We start from the raw sequence: 20,276 nt of genomic DNA on the forward strand, positions 1-20,276 counted from the left end.
ACAGAAACAAATCTGTTGATTTCATGCTAAAGAGGTTTAATGCATTGTTCCGCTACCCAATAAAGCATTCAAAATTATATCCAACAACATTTAAGTACAATTAAAATGTTTGTGTATCAATAATAAATGATATTATGTTCATATAACACTGATTATGTTGCTAATTTTGTTGATAACGCTTATATCAGTAAAATGTTGAATGCAGGACTTTTACTTGGAACAGAGTGTTTTTATTTTGTGGTGTAGCGATTTTTTCACAATCAGTCTGACGAAGATTTACTGAAGTTAGACAAAGCTACTTACAGAACCTTTGATGAGCAGATTCTCATTTGGCATCAGACCCTACAGACCTCCCTATGGCTGCAGAGCTTTGCATCACTGATAAAATATATACAATTTATTCAAGACAATAGTATATTTTTATTTTTGTTTCACAGAAAAAACAACAGTTAGCTTCGGAGAATGAACAAATGATCAGAAAAAAACGATGAAACGATGCCATGTGAAATCAACAGATTGAATAAATATATTGTAGAGATCAAAATGACAACATACTGTAACAATGAGTCAACATTAAAGAAATTAAAGCAAAATCCAGCCAAAATTATTCTTACGAAAACAGAAATATTTAAAATAGAAATGTCACAATATAACTGCAATTCACATTTTGAATAAAAATGATATGTAAATGTTTATTCATTCATTCAAGCTGTTAAGGGGTTGAGTTATCTGAGTAATAACCGTTTCGATGATTGGTTTTATGAAGAAAAGGTGTATTTTTTTTGTTGAGACCGCTTACCCTGAAAAATGTGATGATCAAATATGTAAATGTGACACAATTAAATCTAATATGAACAAGAACATTTCAAACCTCATTTAAAATGCGAGTTCCGTTGCCTGTCACTCAGATTCAAGCTGTCACTTGATGCGAAGTCCGGACATTTCATGCAGGCAGGTTTTACATCAACGGTTGGACGTTACTTTTACAAGTCATTTTAAATTGACTTTACTTGGACAAATGAAGTTAACTTTACGTCTTAAGTTTACCTGAACATTTTAGTTGACTTTACTTCGAAAATGTAGTTCTTATGTACAAAAAAAGGAAGCAGTTGCAGATTGCTGCTCAAACCTCCACAGAACTAGATATAACTCGTTTTTGTGACTTTCAGTTGCTATGTGTTATTCTGAAGAAATTAATTTCTGGTTTACTTTTCCACCAGGTGAGAATTCTACTCGACCCGGCCAGAGAGCACACTGGACCCAATGAACAGTGTCATCTTTTGGTTTGTTTAATATTGTCATTCATGCTTCTTTTTGTAAGAACAACCTCAATGAAATGAAACTGAACTTGATTTGAGGAGATGTCTTTTTACTGTTTTACTGTCTATATGGGTTCAGAGATGAAAACTAATCTCATCAACAACCTGATGTCAGCGTTATCAAGAATATCATTCTTTTATAACTATGAATCAACGTTTGTTTTAAATTGTCTTCCATTTATTAAACCAGATGAAAATGATATGATTGACCATCTTGTGACAAAATATTAAAAACGTATACAGAGATGATATTCTAGTATTCAATTTAAAATGTATAAACAAAATGAACTGCAATATATTAGATGTAAATTATACGCCCAAAAACTGGGAGCACAAAATCACAGAAATATACATTTTTAATGAAGTGTACATGCGTATTGTTAGTTGTGGTAAAGTTTATATATTGTCATAATCAGAGAATGTTTTATTTAGTTTGATCCTAAATAACCTTCAAAGACACTGATGTACATCATATCTGTTTGAATGAATTTGAAATATGAAGTTAACATTTAGAAAATTTCAAACATTTATTTTATTTTGATTATAGCTCCTGGAATAGAGCTCTACTGGAATTTCAAAGTTTGTTGTGGCATAATAGTAAGAACATTGTAAATGTAAAAGAAAATGAGACATGAATTTGAATGATTTTATTGAGTGATGATAAGGTTTCTAAATACATTCTGAAATCGAAGTGAACTCTTTTCAAGAAATGTAACTTTTAATGGTGATTGGCGTTCACAGGACAATAAAACAGACTTTCTTGTAAAGTTAAAGTTAAAGTCCATCCAGAAGGAGGCAGAGTTCTTCCACGAGAACTTTTGGAGTTCTAGAGTATTTGTCACATTTTGTGTACATCAACTAATATTTACGGAGTCATGTATTATTGATACATTTAAACTAAAATCTATTAAATTGTTCATTGTGCATCTGTTTCTTTGTCATTTCCTCTTCCACTCCGGGATAGAGGTCTGCCTAGGAGCCACTCCACCAGGACAGATGTGGTATGGTGTGCTGGTCTTAATACATTCTCGCTTTAGTTTCAGGCAGACGAAACAAAACTCAATGTGGCAGCGAGGGCAGTTGATATTTTTGCAGTTCTGCTGGCTGTGCTCCACCTTCATGCCGCATGTAGGACAGACTCGGACAGAGGGGCAGCCGGTGACCCCCTTCACCTCGGGCAGATCGATGGTCTTGCACGTCTGCAGGAGCTGCAGGTCCCTGTTGACGCAGCCGTCGTTGTCGCAGCGGTCGGATCGAGGGCCTGGACCTTTCCACGTCCCCCGACACTGCCAGCAGAAGTCGGAGGCCTTCTTCCGATCGGCTGTGCACACGGTGCACCGGACGCACAGGTTGGAGCGATCCTTCCTCTCCACACTCGTTTTACACTGCGGGCACTGATTATTGAACGGGAAGATTTGAAGATCAGTGCACTTCATGTCATTTTAAACGTCCAAATCAAAAAATAGTCAACATTCGAAACAACCTGGATCACTCACTGTCTGAATTTCACAGTATTCTGCAGCAGCCAGGCGAGCCATAGTATCTTCAAAGTGCTGCATTTCCTCAGAGGACAAATCGGCCAGCCTGCGCACCTCTTGGTACGACCACAGTTCATTGCACAGTTTGTAATCCTCCACCAGTGCAGGGCATTTGAATTTGTAAATACCCTTAACGCAACAAAGAGAAGAAGAAGAAGAGGCGGTTCAGGATGTCAGAAAACAGGAAGCATGTTCACCTCTGAAATGATTTTCATGTGCTGGACAGAGACAGGCATACACAAACAATACAAATTAAGGAATATCAGCAACACTGCAGGGCTCCTAAGATATTTTACTGAAATATACGATGAACCAAAACAGTTTGTCGCTTGCTCTCTCATTTAAATGCTGTTGTCTTACTGATGTACTACACGTTTATCTTTATATACCTACTTGTCTCCTTCCCAGTTTGATCACATTGCTTTAATTTAAATGTATAAAAAAGAGAAAAGACACGAGATACCTCGTCCAGCTGGCTGCGACACCAATTTGTTAGAGATTCAGGAGTGACCGCGTGGCCGCAGGACATCTCTGCCCTGAGACAGTCGTCGTCGTCGTCACACATTGGATCCAAGTCGTCCTTCCTGTTGACGAACCTCAGGGTGGTGTCATGTGGGTTGTACTTCTTCTCCACCTGTTCCTGTCCCCCAATGCTCATTTTGATTCTCCTATAACGTGGAAAAAAGGTCAGGCACTATGGTGAACACTATATCTCAATGACATAATATCATAACTTCATTATGATCTGACACACGGGTTGATATGTGAGAACAATGGGACATTATGAGCCTTAAAGCCTAATGTCAAAATATTACAATAGAACTCTTATCATTGTTCTTTGTTGATTTGGGACAGCATGCTCACATTTTGAGCTTTCATGGATGTAAACAGGAAGTACGACTAACTGTGGGCTACAACATGAGTATTTTGGCGCCTTTATTTGTTTACATTTTAGCATATTGGCACCATTCAAAATATGCCGAATTAGGCATTAGTCGTGCATGTTTGCAATGCACCCACGAGTGTACAAATAACCAGCACTGGATTACTTTTATACGGAAAAAAAACGTATAAACGCGATCATTCTCAGGGAGGTTCTGGAGTCATAAGGAACATTATGTTTATGATTTATGGGCGTTAATAATGTACATCGGAGATAAAGACATCCCAGAGAAGGACAAATCACACTGACTCTAAAAAGATATGTGTTTGTCATGTGTGTTCAGATTTTAATAAGTTAGTAGCTTAGTTTAATAACTTCTGATTTGAAAGACATTCTGTTGTCAAGACGTTTTATCCGCGTGACCGAGCTGGTATGAATTGACTCACTGCTGGGCGCTCAGGGGATTTCCAGCTGGCTTATGTTTTACTTGATGAATGTATTTAGAGCACAGTAGGCACATTGAAGTTCACACTTTGAATGTTGAAAGGCTCAAAACATGTTCATTATGCACAAAGAAATAAAGGATCAATCCAGTTTAAACCACCGAATATGTAAATTACAAGCCAACGCGTGTATTTCCCCTTCATAACGCTGCTGATGTCTCACTGCACAAACACATTGTTCATTTTAATTTAGGAGCACAAATGACACATTGTGAATAAAACGTTCAGAAGTTAGACTGGCACATATTAACAGGAGATGTTTAAGAGGAAGTTCTTACCTTGGAGGAAGAGTTCGTCTCTATCTAACTTTTTGTTTTCGCGACTATTTCTTTAAATATATTGCTCAACCGGAAGCAACACAGCCACGGAACACAGCGAATGGAACGACAGCCTGCAGGAGCATTCAGATGAAATCAAACCCGGTGATTTGGGTAAAGTCGGACAGTCTGTGTCTGATCGGAGGTGTAAAGTATGTGTTTTCTCGTCCCTTGTCTGTCGCAGTATCCTCCCCTTCAACCTCTCGTTGGTATCGAAAGTGAAAGGAGGTTGCAGTCGACTCACCAGATGGGCTGTTTTACATGCGCCTTCGTGTCTCAACCCCGGTGCACTACATACCTAAACAAAGAGTCACCGTGTGTTATTGGACCGTGAGAGTCGTAGTGTGCACGCGGTTATTTACGGTGGGTTCATTTTTGTCTTCGCTTTCTTATTTAAACCCTCTTTTGTAGTCGCTGGTTGTGCAAACGGAGGATCGAGAGGCTGCGTGGCTTTCCATGACACCCAAACGCACCAGCTGCATTCACTGGTGACTTCTCGTGCTTAATGTACTGGGATTTTACTCATTGCTGTGTTTGTTTGGGCTGCAAAATCCCTTTTTTTTTATGTTTACGTTTTACCATGTAGTTGCCATGCCAACTATACCACAGAATAGAAATGCCACATGTCGTAAAAGTCCTGCATTTCCTATTGTGCATGAATATAAACTCAACTTATTTCGCACTTGATCCCACAGAAAGAAAACAAAACAAAGGAAGTATTGGCAGCAAAATAAAGAAGTTGTTCTGCAGCAGAACGCCTCTTTCAATTCTCACTGATGCATGAATGTGTAAGCAGCTTTATATTCTTATATCTAGTTGATGAGGAGCGAATGAAACTTACATTACTGCAAGTTTACTTTCTAACAATCGTCACAGTGTCATGTTTTAGAGACTGATATGTGTTGTAGCCCTGTTTAAAATAAAAACCTGAAAAGTAACAGTACTTACATCCGCTCTATACATTAGTAGTAGATTATTAGTCGTACATTTCTAAACAATTTCTACATGTGAGAAGTATCATTTTCACAATCGTCCCTGATAATGCAATACAATGACCCCTCTGCCATCATTATTAGCTGGTAAGACAGTATCAAAATACATGCAAAACCCTCAGAAACTAGCCCTGTCCCACTACCCTCTGGCTGTTTTCACTGGTCAGTGTTCTGTTGCTGTTAATGACCACATTGCTGTTTAGTAGTGCGAGTGTAAAATCAGGCCTCTTGTGCCTGCTGTCTCTTAACTTCTGCTGTATCTCATGTGCTTCAGCAGGCTCAATCCGTACATCAGGAAAACAAACCGGTGATCTTAAAAATGTCAACGCTCTCATTCAAAAGACATTATGAATCATGACCTCGTTGAAATGCTAAGAGAGAAACTAGACAACTTCACCATCTCAGGTAAGAGACATCACATTCAGAACAATGAGTCTTATACGCGTCTGCGTTTGATGATCATGTAGCAGTTGTGTGTCTTGTGTCTCTGTTGTGTCTTTAGACTACCATGGCCTGAACAGTCCAGGTCTCACATGCTATTTGAACAGCGTTCTCCAGGTGCTGTTCATGACCGAAGACTTCCGGGAGGCTGTGAAACGGTTGGTAACCTCAGCTTCTTTTGGGTTGTTTTTATATTTTTAAACAGTTCGGATCAAATGAAAACCCAAAGAAATGGGTTTTTTTTAGATCGTTACAGTATGTTAAAGGTATAGTTTGACATTTTGGGATGCTTTCTTGCTGAGAAGAGCGGTACCACTCATGTTTGTATAGTAAAGCTGGAGCCAGCCGTGTTAGCTTAGCTTAGCATAATGACTGGAGGCAGGGGGAAACAGCTAGCCTGGCTCTGTCCAAATGCGACAGAATAAAGTTCCCTAATTAATAAAAAGGGTTTGAGGGAGGCTGAAGGTGTGGAATGAATGATGACAATAATAATTATGTAATAGTAGTAACTGTATATACAATATAATATAATTGTATTTGTTTTATACATTTTTGTCTCGTTTGTATTGTTTTCTTGGTTTGTGATCTTATTTCCTCATATTGAAAAAATATATTTCACACACAGATGCTGCAGTGAAGATTCAACAAGCATTGACCCACAGCTGAGAAGACTATTTGCTGATTTACAGAAAAGGACGGCGAAAACAAAATACCTCACAGAAACACTGGGGATCACAAACGGTGAGTGAGTTTGGATTTGAGACGTCACACTGCAGCTGCTAGTGTGTGAATATCCTGCAGACTCAGAGGAGCTGAATATAAACTCACAATGATCCGTTTGTCCTCTCTCCTACTTCAAGTATACGAGCAACGCGATGCAGCTGAGTATTTTGAGAAGATTTTGGGTTTGACCAGTCCAGAGGCAGCCAAGGTGTGGATAGCATTTTTATATCTAATGATATATTTTATACAATATTGTATAGTTTGTCATTAGATTATTACTACTAGTATTTTCATGGTCAAGCCATCAATTGTTTGGTTTGTGAATTGTAAGAAAATTGTGAGAAACGTTAGTTCAGTACTTGAGTTAGTTACATTCCATCACGAATAAAGAATGAGAGATGTGAGAGATTAGAGATGTGGATTATGCTACAGGAGTGTTTAAAGTGTTCAGGTCTACAGGAGGAGATTATAGGATACAAAATAAGTAGAATCTGAGTGTAATATAACTACCAGGCTACTTGGCACCCATTGAACCTGTGGTGTCCCCCTTTGTGTCTAGATATTCAAGGGAGAGCTGAGTCACAGGACCACATGCCTTAAGTGCAACGAGAGGAACGATTCCAGGGGCTTTTTCTGGATTCTGCCGCTTGCGGTGGAAGATTTGCGTCGTCAAACCTACAGCGTGGTACTCCGCGTTCCTTTTAACGGCGAAATATGAGTATTTTTCAGAAATGCGCAAGAAAAGATGCATGCAGGATGAATACATATACAATGTTTACAGGAAAACGGGTTGAAGGCATTCTTCAAGGGGGAAAAGGTCTGCGGGGACAACAGAGTGTACTGCAGCCGCTGCCATAAAAAGCGAGATGCAGACTTTGTGAGTATCGATGCATCTCACTCCAGCAGGTTAAACCGAATTCCTGACTCCTGATTTCGATCGACTGAAGTCTTAAGTATGTTGAGGAACTCTGCGTTTCATTGTGTGGTCCAGGAATGTGAGATGACACAGAGTCCAGAGATTTTGACCCTCCTGCTGAAGAGATTCAGCTTTGACTACAAGCGCAGGTGTTACGTGAAGCTTCACTGCGACGTGGATGTCCCCAAAAGCTTACACGTAGAGGTGCTATTCATATTCATTTCTGCAGCAGATTGTTTCTGATTTAACATTTCCGAAATGTGTTGACGTTGTTTTATTTCCGTCTCCTCAGAGTTGTAAATACGACCTCTACGCTTTAGTGAACCACTTCGGTAATCTAACAGGAGGTCATTACACCGCACAAATCAAGTCTTTCGAAACTCACATGTGGTATCACTTCAATGACGACGTTGTTAACGTGGTAAGGAGGCTCACTTTGCTACATGCAGTCCACTTTCACAAATCCTCACACAGTTCAACGATGCAAAGTTTAACATTTACTGTGATTGTTTTCAATTCTGCAGGTCATACCACCGCTGTTTGGGTCTGGAAATAACCCTTTGAGGTCTCGTACAGCTTACCTGCTCATGTACAGGAAGGGTAAGTTAGTTAGCATGAAGTCAGTTAGCATCTTAAGGGGAAGAAGATGAAACTGTATGAAAGGTGCTATGTAAATACATTATTATTAACCTCCCATTTTTACCTTTAAAGTTAGCAGACATACTGAAAACCTTGATGAAGGCAACCAGCAGTCTCTCTGCACACATGCAGATGTTGATGCTGAAGGAAGACGTGACGAGATGGAGAGAGGAGAGGCCCTCGTACCGGATCCACTGAAGGATGAAAGCTGCAACGGAGGGGGAAACTTGAAGCGCTCGAATGTCGATGAATTAAAGAAGAGCCACGACGATACGGTTTGGAAGAAACAGACACACTTTTCTCGGGAACCGAACGAACAGCGAGACCCGAGAGCAGCATGCGTGAGGCCGCACAGAGAGATGTTACTTGGTTGTGTTACAGATGGAGAGGGCTACAGGCCACGTGGGCAAACACAAGAGTCACATTTTGCAAAGCTACAAAAAGATGGTGATGAAGTTTTCAAAAACAAAAGGGAGGCAGTAGCAGAGGTAAAAGGAAATGGAGCGAAACAGAAAAGAGAGGCGTGTGTCAGTGTGAATGTGTGTGATTCTGATCTAAAGTCACATCCACACCCCTCAAGAGACTTGCAGCAGCTATTTAGCAGGGACGAACCTGTTGGGCTCCGTTGGGCTCCCGTTTCACCGAACAAATGCCGAAAATCAACCAGTCCAAAGAGAGACGAGGAGAAAATGCAGCATGTTGTGACGGCGGACGGCAGCTGCAGACTGGCGACCACACAGACTGTGACGAGGGGAGAAATAGCTGCAAGTGGCAGAGCGAGCAGAAAGGCTGCAGAGAGCAAGGACACATTTAAGAAAAAGCCATGGAAGTGAAGCATGAATACGGATACGTGAATTGTCACTTGGAATAGCGTATTTGTGAAGCAGGACTCCTGCGAACGTAATTCTTTTGACACTGTTTGCCGTCGATCCTGTGCTGTTTGGATTTCAGATGGACAAATGTCACCATTTCACTGTTTTGGGAAGCGACATGCACTTGCAGTATTTGGATGAACATGGATTTATGTCAGTAAAACAATAAAGCAATCCAGTGGCTGCGGAGTACTTCACTGTGTATTTGACTGTCAAGGCACAGACTAATATATGACTGCTTCAGGCTAGGACAGGGATTGCATTGAGTTAACCACAAATGTACTTATGTGGTCAGAGGGAAATCAATTATGCTGGTAAGAGGTAAATAAAGGGAAGAAACAGAAAGACAATAATGGATTTGTATATCGACAATGCACATTTATCTTGAAGAAATCTGTAAGTTAACCCTGTTAGTGTTGTTCACTTATACATTATTTACTAGTTCGTTAATATCTATTTATTCAGGTGATCCCCATGATGAGGATAAAAAACACAGGTGGCGGCAGCTGAAGATGAAATACAAAATCCACCAGATGAGACATATTATAAATGTAAACCATGGATTGTAGTCTTATAGTCCAGTTCAGTGGGCTTATGATTATGATTTTTTGCACCTCAGGGCTCCAGCTCCTTTTGTGTAGAACAATCCTTTAAAAGCAAGGATCAGAAGAGAAGACTCCACCTGCTGTCTGAATGTGGAATCTTACACACGTCAGTCATTATTTATGTCAAAGTATCATCTTAATTCTAACATTTCCAGAAATATTTAAAAAGAAATGTATGTTTTTGTTGCTTTTTGTTGTTTGTTAGATACTATTCCTGTCTTAACAACTTGTCATCATTGTTCACTGTTATTTGGGGATTAATAATATTGTAAAATACGATAAATTGGATCCTTCATAAACATAAAGTTTTATAATTTTACACATTTGTTTTGGAGGTTTACATGTACATCCACTCTAAATCAGTGAGTATTCTGATAAATGTGCAGATGACTTTGAACCCATATTTTCTGTAATTTAACGTTTTTTAATTTTTTTAATTTTAGGTCAGTGAAGAGTTAACTAACATGAATGGTGAAAAATATATTATTTTAGTATATTTCAAATGTAACATACTGGCTACTGAGTTGCATATTTCAAAGATCACAGTTTAAAATAGTTCGAGTATTCTAGCATTTTACTGTAAATTCACACTTCAATGCGACTTGTATTTAAAGTTCCCCTTTCATGAATACAATCAAAGACATTTAAAAACACGTAATAAGGAGTGAGTAACAATAATCAGTGCTGTATGTGAGGGTTATAAGGTTATAAGGGTTATTTCCTGGTTAAGGCTGGTGTATATCACTTTAATTTTAAAAGTGAAAGTATTCTTTAGCTCCGTGGCTGCCATGTTTTATTCTGCTGGAAGTTAAGATCATGGGAGCAGCTCAGACGAAAACCACAGAAATGGTTGTGAAGCTCTTCATTCAAGACCAACGTGGGGAGATCACAGAGATCGATCTGAGTGACTCCGAGTTTCAGAGCTACACGGTGCTGCAGCTGAAGACGAAGATACGGGAGAAAACCGCACGAGGTAGGACAGAATCACTTTGGACTACACGCGCCCTGCTGCGCGTTCACCATTGAAATAGTCACTTGTCACTTAGGTCTACAGGCTGATGTTTAAATCATTCAGTTAATAATATGAAGTTGAGTTGTTTTGCCATTCCATGGTGTGAATGTAGGGACATAAGACTGCAGCAGGTCACTGAAGGGCGAATCAAGTGACATCTTTGTTGATTTATTTTGGAGAAATGTTGTCAGTGCTTGACTCTCTCTCTCTCTCTCTCTCTCTCTCTCTCTCTCTCTCTCTCTCTCTCTCTCTCGCTCTCTCTCTCTCTCTCTCTCTCTCTGTGTGAGGTAGAGTCTTCCCAGAAACTGATCTTCAAAGAGTGCCTGCTGAAAGATGCTGCTAAGCTGTCCGACTATGGAATCCAGCACGAGTCAACCATTCACTTAGAGACTCAGCCCGTCAAAAAACAGTTGTTGATTAGAGATCTATGTGGGCGACTATATATATTCTCTCTGGATGAAGATGAGTTTAAGAGCTGCCTGGTGGAGCATCTGAAGCGCAGGATACAGGATAAATTGGGAATCCCAGGTTGGTTGAATCACTTTGGTTTAGCATCTAAACACGTTCATGATTGAAACTATACACTGAGGTCTGCAGGTTAGAATAAAGGATGTAATGCATTGATCATACTGTTAAAGGGAAAATTCACCACTTTTTGATGTAATGTCCAATCAGTGCTGATGGTCAATGTAGTCCACTGAAGACATAAATTCCACAGTGCGTGCTGTATTTAGGGCCTACATGTACCAGGATGCATTGCGCGAGCAGTGAGTCCGCTGCAACTGATAAATGAAACTGAAAAATACAAACTTATACCGTCTGAAGTTTCTCTCTGACTCTGAACTAAAGTAGGCTTAACTTGTTAACTCATCGTAAAACACATTTATTTCTTTTTTATTTGATTTGATTTGATAGGCACAGAGCACGTTAATTGGCATCAGTACAAAATACAAGATGTAAACATGCCGGCGTTAGCAAAAATCCTAATTTACATCCGTAGTCGACACTGGGTTGCAAACATCAGAAACGGCCCACGCTGACATTCATGAACAGAACGTTTCTGTTGGCGTTGGAGGACAATTTGAGCAAAAACACCACCAGTTGTTTGCTCTCGTCAGCTCAGACATGTCCTCCCTGCTGCCGCTGCAGCCTCGAGAGGCCTCTCTGCAGCGATTAGTTCCCAGTGAGATATTAATGAGTTTATATAATAAGTTTGCTGTTGTAAACATTACTGTTGCTGCTCTAGAAACTATATTTAGTCAAATTAAAAGTATAAATGACTTTGAACCATGTTCTGAAGTTGTTTTTAAAGTTATTTCAGTTTTTTTTGTGGCATTTATTTCGTCATGAAAATGGTCTGAAGAATTAAATTACTTTGTAAGAATTATACACGAAATGACATCGATGTTGATTTATTTTGGAGAAATGTTGTCAGTGCCTGGCTTCGACTCCCTCTATGTGTGTGTGTGTGTGTGTGTGTGTGTTTGTTGTAGAAGACCAACTGGGACTGATCTGCGGAGCCAAATGCCTGGCAGATGGCTGTACCCTGTCTGAATATGGAATCCAGGACCGGGAAACCATTCACGTGATAAAAATTGTTCGGGGGGGAGGGTTGGGTCCTGAGGAGGAATCTGGTGGAATGGGTGACAAAGGGGGCAAAAACCGTAGTATGGAAACTGTGTTTGATTTGTAAACCTACTCTGGATACTTCTGTTCTCTACTGGGACACGTTTTGACAACACACCATAGCGGCACTTCAGAGACACAGCTATACATGGGCAACATTGAACAATGTTCAGCTACAATATGTACAATATCTATTTGATGTTTTACATTTTATGTTGCATGTTTGGATAAACGTTAATGTTTTTCTGTTGTTTAACGTTAAGAAATGTGTTCACATATGTTAACCTGTTTGTGTCAGACATTAAACAGACCTTCTGCATAAAGTAAATGGGACTTTAAGTGATGCAGTATTATTTGATGTGTACATGTGCAGTAAATAACTGTCTCCAGAGTTACTTTTACACTTGATGCTGTAATTCGACAGCAACTCACGGCTATCACCGGCCTGAAACAAAGGTCTCACTTGGCAAAGTAACACCTCTGGGTTTGGATGGTGTGCAGGCTCTTCACACTGCGAACAGTTTAAACAATGAATTGGCTCCACTTCAAGCTTGCGGATAATACATATATAAATAATATATATATATGTATATATGCTGTACATATATATCTTTAATTTTACAAACCTGACCAACTTTCAACTATGCTACATGTCTAGTTGTAAAATATCAATTTTATATTTAGCATTTTATGTTGCATGTGTGGCTAAATGTTACGAATTTAGCTGTTTAACTGTCCAACGTACAGGAAATGTATTCACACACATGCACATGGTTTGTGTGTGACATCATGTAGACTTACTGCATTCATGTAAAGAGAAACTAAAGATAAAGCACTTTTCCCGTCTTAAAACGTGTCATCAGTCATCATCGTTAAACGTTATTTGGGGATTGACCTATAGAGGGGGCTACACATCCTCTGCAGAATTGACTCAATATCAGTGTTTGTTCTGCATGAAAGGTCAAACAGGTGAATTACAGAAATAACTGACATTAATTGACAAAAACATATATTATGACAGGTATGTGCCTGTGAAAAAAATGCTTCCTACAGCTATAAAAACGTGTAAATGATGAACAGACACCGCCATCTTGAAAATGTCAATCCCACAGTTCTCTGTGTAATTATCTCACCTGCATTGATTTCACAAAACCTTCTGAATACAGTATGATATTATGAATTAACACAGTTAAAGCCTGTTACGTGATAGCAGTGTTAGAACTTGAAGATATGTTTTACCGGTTCAGTGAGTGTCAACATCTTTGTCTATTAATGAACATAGCGTGACACACAACACCCCCCTCTGCTTCTCAAACATGGAACAGTCAGGAAGTAGAAACAGCTTCGGGCTCCGCAGCAGAGCGTTTACCTTGAGTGGACACAGGTGAGTAATGCAGGTAAGATGCCAGACATTGTAAACGTGTCAGCTGTGGTGCAGGGAGGAAAAGCAGCAGCTTCAAGAGTGGGACTGAAGCACTGACACAGCACCTCACTGCTTCAGTCCCACATGTCTGCATGCAGCAGCACAATGTTAGATGTGCACTCTGCAGTGGTTAAAGTCAGTGTGTTTTATTTTCCTGTAATGACTACAGTGTCTCTCTTCCTGTAATATTCTGTTCTCTTATTTGTTGGACTTGCAGCGGTTCAACAGGCCTTTTTCACAGCAGACATTTAGACTTGTCCAAAGTATGAAAAGCACAGGTGTCACTAATGACACTAACGATGGCTCTGCTCTGTTCAAGTGTCCCAGTGAGGGAGAGCCAGCGTGCACAATACAGGATCCTGAAATCGGAGCAGCTAAATGGGATTCAGCCATCATTCATTTCATCATTCGCACCTGTGTTTTTCATCATGTGACGAGTGAAAATGTTCTCTGTGAAAAAGGCCTTTTGGAGCTAATTCCTGTCTCCTCAGCCTCACCACCAAGCTCCTCAGGACTCTTTGTTTTCATCCAGAGAGCTGGACCTCTGACGGATAAGACCCATATCATCCAGCGTCGTACTTAAATACAGTACTTGAGTAAATTTACATTCTACCACTGATTGCTCTGCAAAATAAATGTGTGAAATGTTGTTGTCCTATTTATTTGAATTTAATGTTTTTTGTTTTAGGTCAGTGAAGGGTTAACAGGTATAAATGGTAAAAAAATATACATTTATTATTTTACAATATTTCAAGTTTAAATTAGCTACTGGCTGAGTTGCATTCATAACTTATTTCAATGGTTGCATTGCTTGTGTAGTTTATACTTTAAGTCTAAAACAACATACTGCTGTATCACAGTAATCTGATGGGAATTTAACTGTAAAAATCACATTTCAACATGTATAGTAGTTCTACACTAATGTACTATATCACAGCATTTTACTGTACATTTACACTTCAATGCGACTTGTAATTAAAGTTTCCCTTTTCATGAATACAATCAAAGACATTTAAAAACACGTAATAAGGAGTGAGTAACAATAATCAGTGCTGTATGTGAGGGTTATAAGGTTATAAGGGTTATTTCCTGGTTAAGGCTGGTGTATATCACTTTAATTTTAAAAGTGAAAGTATTCTTTAGCTCCGTGGTTTCCATGTTTTATTCTGCTGGAAGTTAAGATCGTGAGAGAAGCTCAGACGAACACCACAGAAATGGTTGTGAAGCTCTTCATTGAAGACCCACGTGGGGAGATCACAGAGATCGATCTGAGTGACTCCGAGTTTCAGAGCTACACGGTGCTGCAGCTGAAGACGAAGATACGGGAGAAATTAACCACACGAGGTAGGACAGAATCACTTTGGACTACACGCGCCCTGCTGCGCGTTCACCATTGAAATAGTCACTTGTCACTTAGGTCTACAGGCTGATGTTTAAATCATTCAGTTAATAATATGAAGTTGAGTTTTTGAGCCATTCCATGGTGTGAATGTAGGGACATGTAGTAAGACTGCAGCAGGTCACTGAAGGGCGAATCAAGTGACATCTTTGTTGATTTATTTTGGAGAAATGTTGTCAGTGCTTGACTCTCTCGCTCTCTCTCTCTCTCTATCTCTCTCTCTCTCTCTCTCTCTCTCTCTCTCTCTCTCGCTCTGTGTGAGGTAGAGTCTTCCCAGAAACTGATCTTCAAATGGTGCCTGCTGAAAGATGCTGCTAAGCTGTCTGACTATGGAATCAAGCACGAGTCAACCATTCACTTAGAGACTCAGCCCGTCACAAAACAGTTGTTCATTATAGATATGTGTGGGCGACATCATACATTCTGTCTGGATGAAGATGAGTTGAAGAGCTGCCGGGTGGAGCAACTGAAGCACAGGATACAGGATCAATTGGGAATCCCAGGTTGGTTAGAATGACTTTGGTTTAGCATCTAAACACGTTCATGATTGCGAACAGGTTACACACAGGTTACACACTGTTCCTTTAAACCCAAATTCCTTGTGAGTCAGCAAGTTGTTGTCTCGTTCAACTGTTGCCAATATAGAGCCATGTGGTCTGACTGCAGCAGGTCCAAGAAGGAAGAATTAAAATAACGTTTGAAGGATTTTAGGCGAAATGACATGTTGATTTATTTTGGAGAAATGTTGTCAGTACCCGGCTTTGACTCTCTCTGTATGTGTGCGTGTGTGTTTGTGTGTATTCCTGTGTGTGTGTGTTCCTGTGTGTGTGTGTTCCTGTGTGTGTTTGTTGTAGAAGACCAACAGCGACTGGTCTATGCAGGCAAACAGCTGGAAGACGGCTGTACCATGTTTGAATCTGGAATCGGGCACGAGTCAACCATTCGCTTGATAGTAATGCCTCGGATGGGATTGCCGGATCCTGAGAAGGCAGATGGTGGAATGGGTGACAAGGGGGGCACAAACAGAAGTATGGAAAAGCTCTCTTTTTTTCAAACCTATTCTGGATTATAATAAGACACCAGAGCTGCACTTTTTAACCGTTTGCTCAAGAACCACTGTGCTGTGATTTTGGTGTGAATAGAAACCTAATCTCCTGTGATAGTGTCTGCTGTTTGATGTACAGAGAAAGTAGATGGGTGTGCCTTGAACCTTGAACCAGCTTTTAATCTGGTTCAAACTGGTGTAATAATGTAATATGTTTTCCCATTATGAGAATAATATTGCATTATGAAGTCAGCTAAATATATTGTAGAATAATGTATTAAATTCAGCACACAGTATAATAATTTAAAAATACTCTCCTGAAAGCATATGGACTCTGTTAGTTTTACATAATATACGTGGAGTCCATCGTCTGTTTGGTCTCGAGGACATTTTTAATCAATCATTTCTAAATCGATGAAGCCTCTTTAATGTGTGACACAATTCAGGACTATAAGACATCCAGTGACCTGGACAAAAGAGTTAATTTACAGAGATGTAGTTTCATATACTGGGTGATTCTTAGCATGTGAAATAATACTTTCATACATAATTATTCCACGTCATACGAGCACAGACATATTCAATGTTTCATTCTGCTAAAAGTTAAGATCATGGGAGCAGCTCAGACGAACACCACAGAAATGGTTGTGAAGCTCTTCATTCAAGACCCACGTGGGGAGATCACAGAGATCGATCTGAGTGACTCCGAGTTTCAGAGCTACACGGTGCTGCAGCTGAAGACGAAGATACGGGAGAAATTAACCACACGAGGTAGGACAGAATCACTTTGGACTACACGCGCCCTGCTGCGCGTTCACCATTGAAATAGTCACTTGTCGCTTAGGTCTACAGGCTGATGTTTAAATCATTCAGTTAATAATATGAAGTTGAGTTGTTTTGCCATTCCATGGTGTGAATGTAGGGACATGTAGTAAGACTGCAGCAGGTCACTGAAGGGTGAATCAAGTGACATCTTTGTTGATTTATTTTGGAGAAATGTTGTCAGTGCTTGACTCTCTCTCTCTCTCTCTCTCTCTCTCTCTCTCTCTCTCTCTCTCTCTCTCTCTGTGTGTGAGGTAGAGTCTTCCCAGGAACTGATCTTCAAATGGTGCCTGCTGGAAGATGCTGCTAAGCTGTCTTACTATGGAATCCAGCACGAGTCAACCATTCACTTAGAGACTCAGCCCGTCAAAAAACAGTTCTTCATTAAAGATCTATTTGGGCGACGTCATACCTTCTGTCTGGATGAAGATGAGTTGAAGAGCTGCCTGGTGGAGCATCTGAAGCGCAGGATACAGGATAAATTGGGATTCCCAGGTTGGTTGAATCACTTTGGTTTAGCATCTAAACACGTTCATGATTGAAACTATACACTGAGGTCTGCAGGTTAGACTAAAGGCTATAATGCATTAATCATACTGTTAAAGGGAAAATTCACCACTTTTTGATGTAATGTCCAATCAGTGCTGATGGTCAATGTAGTCCACTGAAGACATAAATTCCACAGTGCGTGCTGTATTTAGGGCCTACATGTACCAGGATGCATTGCGCGAGCAGTGAGTCCGCTGCAACTGATAAATGAACAAATAAACTCAAAATGTCAACGAAGGAAATATTCTTACAACGAAACTGAAAAATACAAACTTATACCGTCTGAAGTTTCTCTCTGACTCTGAACTAAAGTAGGCTTAACTTGTTAACTCATCGTAAAACACATTTATTTCTTTTTTATTTGATTTGATTTGATAGGCACAGAGCATGTTAATTGGCATCAGTACAAAATACAAGATGTAAACATGCCGGCGTTAGCAAAAATCCTAATTTACATCGGTAGTCGACACTGGGTTGCAAACATCAGAAACGGCCCACGCTGACATTCATGAACAGAACGTTTCTGTTGGCGTTGGAGGACAATTTGAGCAAAAACACCACCAGTTGTTTGCTCTCGTCAGCTCAGACATGTCCTCCCTGCTGCCGCTGCAGCCTCGAGAGGCCTCTCTGCAGCGATTAGTTCCCAGTGAGATATTAATGAGTTTATATAATAAGTTTGCTGTTGTAAACATTACTGTTGCTGCTCTAGAAACTATATTTAGTTAAATTAAAAGTATAAATGACTTTGAACCATGTTCTGAAGTTGTTTTTAAAGTTATTTCAGTTTTTTTTGTGGCATTTATTTCGTCATGAAAATGGTCTGAAGAATTAAATTACTTTGTAAGAATTATACACGAAATGACATCGATGTTGATTTATTTTGGAGAAATGTTGTCAGTGCCTGGCTTCGACTCCCTCTATGTGTGTGTGTGTGTGTGTGTGTTTGTTGTAGGCCAACTGGAACTGATCTACGGAGGCAAATGCCTGGCAGACGGCTGTACCCTGTCTGAATATGGAATCCAGGACCGGGAAACCATTCACTTGGTAGAAAATCTTTGGGGGGGAGGGTTTGGTCCTGAGGTGGAATCTGGTGGAATGGGTGACAAAGGGGGCAAAAACCGTAGTATGGAAACTGTGTTTAATTTATAAACCTACTCTGGATACTTCTGTTCTCTACTGGGACACGTTTTGACAACACACCATAGCGGCACTTCAGAGACACAGCTATACATGGGCAACATTGAACAATGTTCAGCTACAACATGTACAATATCTATTTGATGTTTTACATTTTATGTTGCATGTTTGGATAAACGTTAATGTTTTTCTGTTGTTTAACGTTAAGAAATGTGTTCACATATGTTAACCTGTTTGTGTCAGACATCAAACAGACCTTCTGCATAAAGTAAATGGGACTTTAAGTGATGCAGTATTATTTGATGTGTACATGTGCAGTAAATAACTGTCTCCAGAGTTACTTTTACACTTGATGCTGTAATTCGACAGCAACTCACGGCTATCACCGGCCTGAAACAAAGGTCTCACTTGGCAAAGTAACACCTCTGGGTTTGGATGGTGTGCAGGCTCTTCACACTGCGAACAGTTTAAACAATGAATTGGCTCCACTTCAAGCTTGCGGATAATACATATATATATATATATGTATATATGCTGTACATATATATCTTTAATTTTACAAACCTGACCAACTTTCAACTATGCTACATGTCTAGTTGTAAAATATCAATTTTATATTTAGCATTTTATGTTGCATGTGTGGCTAAATGTTACTAATTTAGCTGTTTAACTCTGTCCAACGTACAGGAAATGTATTCACACACATGCACATGGTTTGTGTGTGACATCATGTAGACTTACTGCATTCATGTAAAGAGAAACTAAAGATAAAGCACTTTTCCCGTCTTAAAACGTGTCATCAGTCATCATTGTTAAACGTTATTTGGGGATTGACCTATAGAGGGGGCTACACATCCTCTGCAGAATTGACTCAATATCAGTGTTTGTTCTGCATGAAAGGTCAAACAGGTGAATTACAGAAATAACTGACATTAATTGACAAAAACATATATTATGACAGGTATGTGCCTGTGAAAAAAATGCTTCCTGCAGCTACAAAAACGTGTAAATGATGAACAGTCTTGAAAATGTCAATCCCACAGTTCTCTGTGTAATTATCTCACCTGAATTGATTTCACAAAACCTTCTGAATACAGTATGATATTATGAATTAACACAGTTAAAGCCTGTTACGTGATAACAGTGTTAGAACTTGAAGATATGTTTTACCGGTTCAGTGAGTGTCAACATCTTTGTCTATTAATGAACATAGCGTGACACACAACACCCCCCTCTGCTTCTCAAACATGGAACAGTCAGGAAGTAGAAACAGCTTCGGGCTCCACAGCAGAGCGTTTACCTTGAGTGGACACAGGTGAGTAATGCAGGTAAGATGCCAGACATTGTAAACGTGTCAGCTGTAGTGCAGGGAGGAAAAGCAGCAGCTTCAAGAGTGGGACTGAAGCACTGACACAGCACCTCACTGCTTCAGTCCCACATGTCTGCATGCAGCAGCACAATGTTAGATGTGCACTCTGCAGTGGTTAAAGTCAGTGTGTTTTATTTTCCTGTAAT

General features: G+C 39.8%; 3 protein-coding genes and 1 long non-coding RNA gene across 6 annotated transcripts; 3 read left to right on the forward strand and 1 right to left on the reverse strand.

Moving 5' to 3' along the window:
• Positions 1 to 1,979: 1,979 nt before the first annotated feature.
• On the reverse strand, positions 1,980 to 8,940 carry LOC306796499 (E3 ubiquitin-protein ligase RNF19A-like). 2 transcript variants are annotated; one of them, XM_079295445.1, is made up of 4 exons: positions 8,884 to 8,940; positions 3,321 to 3,525; positions 2,816 to 2,986; positions 1,980 to 2,713 (listed from the first exon to the last, which is right to left on the reverse strand). In XM_079295445.1, the coding sequence occupies exons 2-4, from the start codon at positions 3,513 to 3,515 to the stop codon at positions 2,258 to 2,260; spliced, it is 822 nt and encodes a 273-aa protein (XP_079151571.1). In that variant the 5' UTR covers positions 3,516 to 3,525; positions 8,884 to 8,940; the 3' UTR covers positions 1,980 to 2,257. The 2 variants fall into 2 exon arrangements, with proteins under 2 accessions (XP_079151571.1, XP_079151570.1); XM_079295444.1 differs by lacking the exon at positions 8,884 to 8,940 and adding an exon at positions 4,522 to 4,652.
• Positions 4,807 to 9,327, forward strand: LOC306796498 (ubiquitin carboxyl-terminal hydrolase 47-like). Of its 2 annotated transcripts, none has more exons than XM_079295442.1 (11): positions 4,807 to 4,923; positions 5,827 to 5,957; positions 6,055 to 6,151; positions 6,619 to 6,734; positions 6,854 to 6,924; positions 7,276 to 7,401; positions 7,498 to 7,593; positions 7,708 to 7,836; positions 7,925 to 8,053; positions 8,157 to 8,232; positions 8,344 to 9,327. In XM_079295442.1, exons 2-11 carry the CDS (start codon positions 5,900 to 5,902, stop codon positions 9,102 to 9,104), a joined length of 1,659 nt encoding a protein of 552 aa, XP_079151568.1. In that variant the 5' UTR covers positions 4,807 to 4,923; positions 5,827 to 5,899; the 3' UTR covers positions 9,105 to 9,327. The 2 variants fall into 2 exon arrangements, with proteins under 2 accessions (XP_079151568.1, XP_079151569.1); XM_079295443.1 differs by having other exon boundaries at positions 4,815 to 4,923; positions 5,830 to 5,957.
• Positions 9,328 to 10,554: 1,227 nt separating this feature from the next.
• Positions 10,555 to 13,224, forward strand: LOC306796888. Its single transcript, XR_013773076.1, has 3 exons — positions 10,555 to 10,721; positions 11,052 to 11,288; positions 12,254 to 13,224. It is a non-coding gene; the product is annotated as an uncharacterized lncRNA (long non-coding RNA).
• A 1,778-nt stretch (positions 13,225 to 15,002) lies between these two features.
• Positions 15,003 to 19,496, forward strand: LOC306796630 (uncharacterized protein). Its single transcript, XM_079295671.1, has 6 exons — positions 15,003 to 15,153; positions 15,475 to 15,711; positions 16,063 to 16,236; positions 16,857 to 17,024; positions 17,334 to 17,570; positions 18,577 to 19,496. Exons 1-6 carry the CDS (start codon positions 15,024 to 15,026, stop codon positions 18,771 to 18,773), a joined length of 1,143 nt encoding a protein of 380 aa, XP_079151797.1. The 5' UTR covers positions 15,003 to 15,023; the 3' UTR covers positions 18,774 to 19,496.
• The last annotated feature ends 780 nt before the right edge of the window (positions 19,497 to 20,276 follow it).

The sequence above is a fragment of the Melanostigma gelatinosum genome, assembly GCF_949748355.1.
Source record: "Melanostigma gelatinosum genome assembly, chromosome: 23".
Taxonomy (NCBI): Eukaryota; Metazoa; Chordata; class Actinopteri; order Perciformes; family Zoarcidae; genus Melanostigma; species Melanostigma gelatinosum.